Below are 8,221 nucleotides of genomic sequence, written 5' to 3'. Positions count from 1 at the left end.
CGTTATTTGGTAGAAATAACGAAGAGATTTAGTGAAGAGGATCGTAGGGATATTATTTGTAGAGTGTTACACCATCAAAGTTTGAATGAAGACATGGAGAGAATAAAATTTAGGGACCAATGTGTTTCAGAAGAGATTGTGGAGTCTATGAAGTCATCCCTAGACTTAGTGAAAGGTGTAGAGAGCTTAGACAAACTTGCTGCAAAGAGGGCAGCCCTACACATGGTTGTGAATGGTGTGAGAGAAAAAAAATATAGTGATACTAAAGTTGCCTTAGCCTTGGGTATTCAAAGAAGGAACTTGAGGAAACATCGCCGAAATATACACTCAAGCAAATTCAAGTGGCTGGGGTCGGGACGTAGACGACGATGTGATGCCTTATCTCAAGAGATTATTGAGAAAGTGTATTCATTTTGGGCCAAAAATACGCGTGTCTCACCAAATAAGAAGGACGTGTGTAGACAACGAATAAGTCAGGGTAAGTACCAGATTCACCCTAGACACTTCTTGGAGATGACAGAGGTATTCCATTTTTTTATATCAATTCACATTCCATAACTTTGTGTTTTGACCAAGTGTATATTAATGTTTGCTATATATATTGGTTGATGTAGGCTGAATTGTACATGAACTTTAAAGACCAACATCCAAGCTTGACTGTCGGATTCCGCAAGTTCCAAGGTTTGAAACCATTTTATGTTAGAAAATTAAATGAGAGGAATACATGTTGTTGTGTGTACCATGTGAAGATGGACATGTTAAGGGTTTCTGTGAATGCAATGCGTACTGATTCTAAGGGTATACATGGGGAATTATGTGTCTGCACTTGTGAGATTTGTAGACCAAATGGGGAGGATAATAGGTGTAATGCACGAAACATGACTTATGCATCCGTTTCTGAGCTATGGAGGTCTTGTGTTTGTGAAAAAGAACCATCGTGTGAGTGGCATCGTCGTACATGTCTATTAAGAACATGTAAGGTTTGTCCGCTACCATTATTTTGTAGGCAGGAGCTTGATATGGGAAATAGTCATATCGTGAAATGGAAATATTTGGAGTATGTGACTGAAAATATTGGCAAGGGAGTTGTAACTAAGCGTATCAAGGAAGTATATAAGGAGACATGTGCTGCTACCCTTGTCTCAGAATTTAAGAAACAACTTGGGGAGTTTATTCCACATAACTTCCGGAGTTATTGGCAAAATTCACAGTTCAAGGAATGTATTAATAACTTACCAACGGGTGTCATTGTATCCGTTATTGATTTTGCAGAAAACTATACATTTAAAGTTCAAAATGAGGTTCAATCAATGCATTGGTACAATGATCAATGTACAATACTTGTACATATTTGCTATTGGAGGCAAGACGGTGAGTTACATAAGAAATCAATATTTTACATTTCAGATGATAAAAAGCATGATACACTATTTGTTCAACATTGTTTTAAGCTTCACCATGCAGATTTATTTTCTCTAGGGTTAACCTTTAACCGTCATTGGGTTTGGTCTGATGGTGCTGCCTCGCAGTTTAAGGCGGCACGATCGTTCTACTTTATCGCCAGGTAATTTTTAATCCATATGTTTAATACTTATCATGCAATGTGTAAGGAAGTAAATCTTGTGTTAGTGGATGCATACTAATTATGTTTGTAACTATTAACAAACAGTACTAGTCACATCGATGCATACTAATTATGTTTCTAACTATTCGAATCTTGCACTTGTGAATGGATGCATGCATACTAATTTTGTTTGTATTATGTTGTACTAAGTAACTTTTAATCCATGTGAAGTGTTCTCCATAGACACATTGTACTATGTTGTGTGTTGGTTCTGTACTATGTTGTGTTTACAAAAGGATGTAAAGTACTCATCTTGTACTCATAGTATTGTCCGTCCTTAAGAGAATTGTACTAAGTATCGATTAATCCATGTGAAGGGTTCTCCATAGACACATTGTACTATGTTGTGTGTTGGTTTTGTACTATGTTGTGTTTACAAAAGGATGTAAAGTACTCATCTTGTACTTATAGTATTGTCCGTCCTTAAGAGAATTGTACTAATTATGTTTTAATCCATGTGAAGGGTTCTCCATAGACACATTGTACTATGTTGTGTGTTGTATCTGTACTATGTTGTGTTTACAGGAGGATATAAAGTACTCATCTTGTACTTATAGTATTGTCCGTCCTTAAGAGAATTGTACTAATTATGTTTTAATCCATGTGAAGGGTTCTCCATAGACACATTGTACTATGTTGTGTGTCCTATCTGTACTATGTTGTGTTTACAGGAGGATGTAAAGTACTTATCTTGTACTCATAGTATTGTCCGTCCTTAAGAGAATTGTACTAAGTATCGATTAATCCATGTGAAGGGTTCTCCATAGACACATTGTACTATGTTGTGTGTTGGTTTTGTACTATGTTGTGTTTACAAAAGGATGTAAAGTACTCATCTTGTACTTATAGTATTGTCCGTCCTTAAGAGAATTGTACTAATTATGTTTTAATCCATGTGAAGGGTTCTCCATAGACACATTGTACTATGTTGTGTGTCCTATCTGTACTATGTTGTGTTTACAGGAGGATGTAAAGTACTTATCTTGTACTCATAGTATTGTCCGTCCTTAAGAGAATTGTACTAAGTATCGATTAATCCATGTGAAGGGTTCTCCATAGACACATTGTACTATGTTGTGTGTTGGTTTTGTACTATGTTGTGTTTACAAAAGGATGTAAAGTACTCATCTTGTACTTATAGTATTGTCCGTCCTTAAGAGAATTGTACTAATTATGTTTTAATCCATGTGAAGGGTTCTCCATAGACACATTGTACTATGTTGTGTGTTGTATCTGTACTATGTTGTGTTTACAGGAGGATATAAAGTACTCATCTTGTACTTATAGTATTGTCCGTCCTTAAGAGAATTGTACTAATTATGTTTTAATCCATGTGAAGGGTTCTCCATAGACACATTGTACTATGTTGTGTGTTGTATCTGTACTATGTTGTGTTTACAGGAGGATGTAAAGTACTCATCTTGTACTCATAGTATTGTCCGTCCTTAAGAGAATTGTACTAAGTATCGATTAATCCATGTGAAGGGTTCTCCATAGACACATTGTACTATGTTGTGTGTTGGTTTTGTACTATGTTGTGTTTACAAAAGGATGTAAAGTACTCATCTTGTACTTATAGTATTGTCCGTCCTTAAGAGAATTGTACTAATTATGTTTTAATCCATGTGAAGGGTTCTCCATAGACACATTGTACTATGTTGTGTGTTGTATCTGTACTATGTTGTGTTTACAGGAGGATATAAAGTACTCATCTTGTACTCATAGTATTGTCCGTCCTTAAGAGAATTGTACTAAATCAGTATTTACTCATGTTGTACTCATAGTATTGTACTCATCTTGTACTCACCAAAGCAGGTATTTCTCCTTATTCAATATTCGTATGCAATGGAATTACTTCGGGTCTGGACATGGAAAAGGAGAGCATGATGGCGCGGGGGCTGTGATCAAACGTGCCCTTACAAGTGAGCAGTTGGATAATAATGGCGCTAAGTTACAAAATGCACATGATGTTGTGCAGTGGCTAACATGGAAGATGTCAAATGATGGTAAGAACAGATTGTTTGTTGAAGTTCGCGCTGATGAGGTCGATAGAACTAAATCATATGGTTGTAAAACCGTGAAAGGGACACGCAGCACCCATTGTGTGTTAGGGTTTAGCCGCAAGGACACAACCCAATTGTTACTCCGTAGTTTATCATGCTTTTGTTCCATGTGTCTAGATGAAGCTTGGGATAAATGCATCAACCTATCAATCGTGGAGCCCTGGAAGGTGCAGAAGCTTGAGCCTGAACTACAAGATGATATTGAAGAGGATGTGCATTCAAACGATATTGTATACTACAACCAAAATCAAGACTTGGCAGTTTTATTGGAAGTTGGAGATCATTTTGCAGTGCTCAAATATTCTCAGAATGAAGATTTAGAAGACTACTACATTGTGGTGTGCAAGCAAGGAAAGACATTATTGAAAGAAGTGGTGAGGGATGGTTGGGGCAACAATTTCAACGTTGGTGAGTCTGTCGTGTATGGAAACTATTATGCAAAGTTGCCGCAGTGCAAGAACACATATGCATTACTAAAAGAAGCACCCATCGCAATAATCTACGCTGATGCCATTCTTGCGATCAAATTCAATATGACTCAAGCAAAGCACAAGGTTAAGGGATACAACACTGTCTACAAGGTCCCCCAAGAGGTTCATGAGCACATATTAGGGGAGGTCTCTCTATTTAATGCTTGAAAGTCACCCTATCAATACATTGTACTAGAAAACTGAAAAACATCCACTTGGAGTTCACTATTAATTTTGATGATTGACAAATGAATTGATATATTTCGTCTTTCTTCCAAAGGGTTTATGCCTCTCAACCACTTGTACTTATCTTTCATAATATATTAGTTGTTATCAACAGGACTTGGATTTCTTCATTGCCGATATTGCTCATGTTTCCTGATGTTATTTGAGCATAGGAGTTTTGCAGAGTTGGTGTGTCCTCTGTTGGCACATAAATCTGCTCTTCTTTTGCTACCAAGAGAAGATTGTTAGTTGAATTCATTAAAGACTTTAATATTGTAAGATTTTCTACTGTAAGTTCATTTTTCAAAGGGGGCGATGAATTCTGTGAAGACAACAATGAAAATTATTCTCTCAGAATCCTTTTTTGTTTCATGATATGTCCTGTGAAGCCATCTGAGTTTTTACTTCTTGTATATAAGTCCTGAATATCCAGGCTATGGATTTTAAAGTACAAACCTTCCTTTCCTTAACAAAATAATCCAACTTCTGAAACAATAATTTGTGATAGCTCAAAAAGGTAAGTGTTTCCTTACTACTGTTAGTGGATGATTCATCCTTTGGGATGATATCATCAAAATATGGCCCACATTGCTTCAACAATTTGCACACATTCTGGTTACCGTCCAAATGGGATTGATGAAACAGTCTATACTTCAGGATATCTTCAATAACACCCGATACCCGATATTTTCTGTTTCTCATCATCAACACCTAAAAACCTAAATTTTCCTAGCAAGCTAAGAAGACTTTCAAGCATTTTATCTACAATAGACTGAAAGACTTTGCGAGGATTAGGAGATGATCTCAAAAAAGAAACAAAACGTTGTAAAATAAGAATACTTAGATCAAAAAGTATATTCCCATTGTTTTTGATATATGTTGATGAGCAAAATATAGAAGCAATCCTTAAACATGAACTTGATTTCACACTGGTATAACTATTTCAGATTCATGAACTGGATTTTTTACATTGGCAATTGAAACAGTATTTTGGTATCCAAATAGTTCAATTTCAGACATCACTAACAACTAAAGTTCAAGTACAATCGAAAGACAATCAGGCACTAGAGGGTAACTTGGCCGATCTTGTAATGCGCTTGTTGTTGGTGCCAGATTTTTCTGATTTTACATTCTTCTTTATCTTAAAGCCTTTAGGTATGAGCTGACTAAGTGGCACTTCATCATCAGAGGCATCAGAGACAGGCGTGGATGCGCGGGCACCTTGTACTGGTGGCAAGCTTGAGAGAGCGACTATGTTTTCTGCAACTGCAATGCTTGTACACAAATCCACAAAGGTGCTGTCGATAGACAAATTATCACTCATCTCCTGAATGCTTGTACTCCTAGCGATCTTTATTGCCCTATCATCATCACCGATGCCTATACACTCGTTCTTATTAGACTCCTGTATGTGGACCGTGGTAGTAGTCATGGTCAACTCCTCTTGTACGATGGATGTCACCTCATTCTTAAGACAACGTTGTTCGCTCTGAGTACAATCAGGCCCACCTTCATTAGTAACGTTGTTCACTCTACACTCCTCATGGGATTCTGTACAATCAGGCTTATCTTCAGGGAAAGCGATGTTCTTTCCACGATCCTCATGGGCTTCACAAGACACTACTAGCACATTCTCAGTACAATCAAGCTCCTCTTCATTACTAGCAATGTTCTTTCCATGATCCTCATGGGAATCTTTAGATAGTACTAGCACATTATCAGTACAATCAGTCTTCTCTTCAGCACTTGCCACATTATCAGTACAATCAGTCTTCTCTTCAGTACTTGCCATATTCTTTCCACACTCTTCATGGGCTTCAATCTTCTCTTCAGTACTTGCCATATTCTTTCCACACTCATAGGCTTCTTTAGACATAGTGTTGTTTGTACATGCCAGCTGCTCTTCACATATGAATGCTTCGTTTTTCTCACAATCCTCATGTGTGGAAGATGTGCTTCTAGAGTCTGCCTCCTTGCAAAGGTTAATTTGATTCTGACTCTGATGGGAATCTGATTCTGCACTTGTGCTCCATGAAGTTCCCGATTCATTTGATTGCAGTTGGGAATCAGACTGCTCTTGTAAACCTAATTAATGGGATTCCAAAGAATATTGGTATGAACTCACATACTCAAAAGTTTGCAAACAATGAACATAGGGTTTAGGGCCACATTTTTACCTAATGTTACATCGTCATACTGTACAGCCGTAGATACCCCATTGCAAGTGGTGGGCTCGGTCATCTTCTCCACAACATCTAGGTGCTCAACAGTGTTGTTATGATCTATAATAACAACAAGAATAGGGTTGTTATGAGCTAAATCATTGTTTTCAAAGTCTGGCTTTTGACGTGTACCTGGGAGTGTGATAAATTCGTCTTCATGATCAGGTTTTGGACTCGTATCTCCGTCACCAAATATCATTTCATCATCAGCTAGTAACACAAGTACATGGTATTAGACAATGGATTAGGTTGACAATGCTCCAGACAGGTGAGAACTTATATGACTCACCATTGCATTCAACTTTGCCTTTCTTGCCGTTTCCATACAACATTCTTGCAGCATTTCTCTTCTTACTGGGCTCTATTTGTAAAGAAACTGCATTTCTCTTCTTAGTGGGCTCTATTTCTTGATGTTGACCGGAGCTTGGGGAATTTGTTTGTAGAAGCATATGTTCCACTGCTCCAATGGCCCTTCTCATACATTCATCCTCATCATAAAAATCATAGGTTATTGGTAATGATGGTCCCTGAACCTTGGAATGTGCAGCAGATATTGAGGGTTTAGGCACAGGGGCTGGTTGTTCCATTACCTTCCCTGGCGTGGAGTTGCTTGACACTACAACATTCATTGCAACAAACAAAAAAACCTTGAATGTTAGTACCATCATCTAAAATATATAATGTAGGTCACAAGAGCTGCTTCCCATTTTACACAATGTACCAGTCATGAACAATGTACTACTCACATAGTTCCTAAATTATTGAACTAGTACTAATAAGGAACACTGTACTGCTCACTTAGTTCCCAATTTACACGATTAGTACTAATCATGCACAACATACACAAGTAGTACTAATCATGCACAATATACTACTCACTTAGTTACCAAATTACACAAGTACTAATCCCGAAAAATGTACCACTGACTAAGTCAAATTAATAAGTAGTACTAATCTTGAACAATGTACTACTCACTTATTTCCTAAATCACTGAACTAGTACTAATCCCGAACAACGTAATGCTCACTTAGTTCCCAATTTACACAAGTAGTACTAATCATGCACAATATACTACTCACTTAGTTAGCAAATTACACAAGGAGTACTAATGCCGAACAACGTAATGCTCACTTAGTTCCCAATTTACACAAGTAGTACTAATCATGCACAATATACTACTCACTTAGTTAGCAAATTACACAAGGAGTACTAATCCCGAACAATGTACTGCTCACTTAGTTCCCAATTTACACAAGTAGTACTAATCATGCACAATATACTACTCACTTAGTTACCTAATTACACAAGGAGTACTAATCCCGAACAACGTAATGCTCACTTAGTTCCCAATTTACACAAGTAGTACTAATCATGCACAATATACTACTCACTTAGTTAGCAAATTACACAAGGAGTACTAATCCCGAACAATGTACTGCTCACTTAGTTCCCAATTTACACAAGTAATACTAATCATGCACAATATACTACTCACTTAGTTACCAAATTACACAAGGAGTACTAATCCCGAACAATGTACTGCTCACTTAGTTCCCAATTTACACAAGTAGTACTAATCATGCACAATATACTACTCACTTAGTTAGCAAATTACA

The 8,221-nt window shown here is 37.2% G+C and overlaps 1 protein-coding gene across 1 annotated transcript; it reads right to left on the bottom strand.

The window, feature by feature from the left end:
- Positions 1-6,559: 6,559 nt before the first annotated feature.
- Positions 6,560-7,053, bottom strand: LOC147847486 (uncharacterized; the record flags this gene model as incomplete). The annotated part of the gene is made up of 3 exons (XM_087339124.1): positions 6,894-7,053; positions 6,737-6,814; positions 6,560-6,664 (listed from the first exon to the last, which is right to left on the bottom strand). Coding segments are annotated over exons 1-3 (343 nt in total), but the record flags the coding sequence as incomplete, so codon positions are not given.
- Positions 7,054-8,221: the final 1,168 nt, after the last annotated feature.

This window comes from Azolla caroliniana, unplaced genomic scaffold (genome assembly GCF_043228905.1).
Source record: "Azolla caroliniana isolate FFs.n. ecotype wild unplaced genomic scaffold, voAzoCaro1.0.p SCAF_951, whole genome shotgun sequence".
Lineage (NCBI taxonomy): Eukaryota > Viridiplantae > Streptophyta > Polypodiopsida > Salviniales > Salviniaceae > Azolla > Azolla caroliniana.
This window is presented reverse-complemented; position numbering and strand designations above follow the sequence as displayed.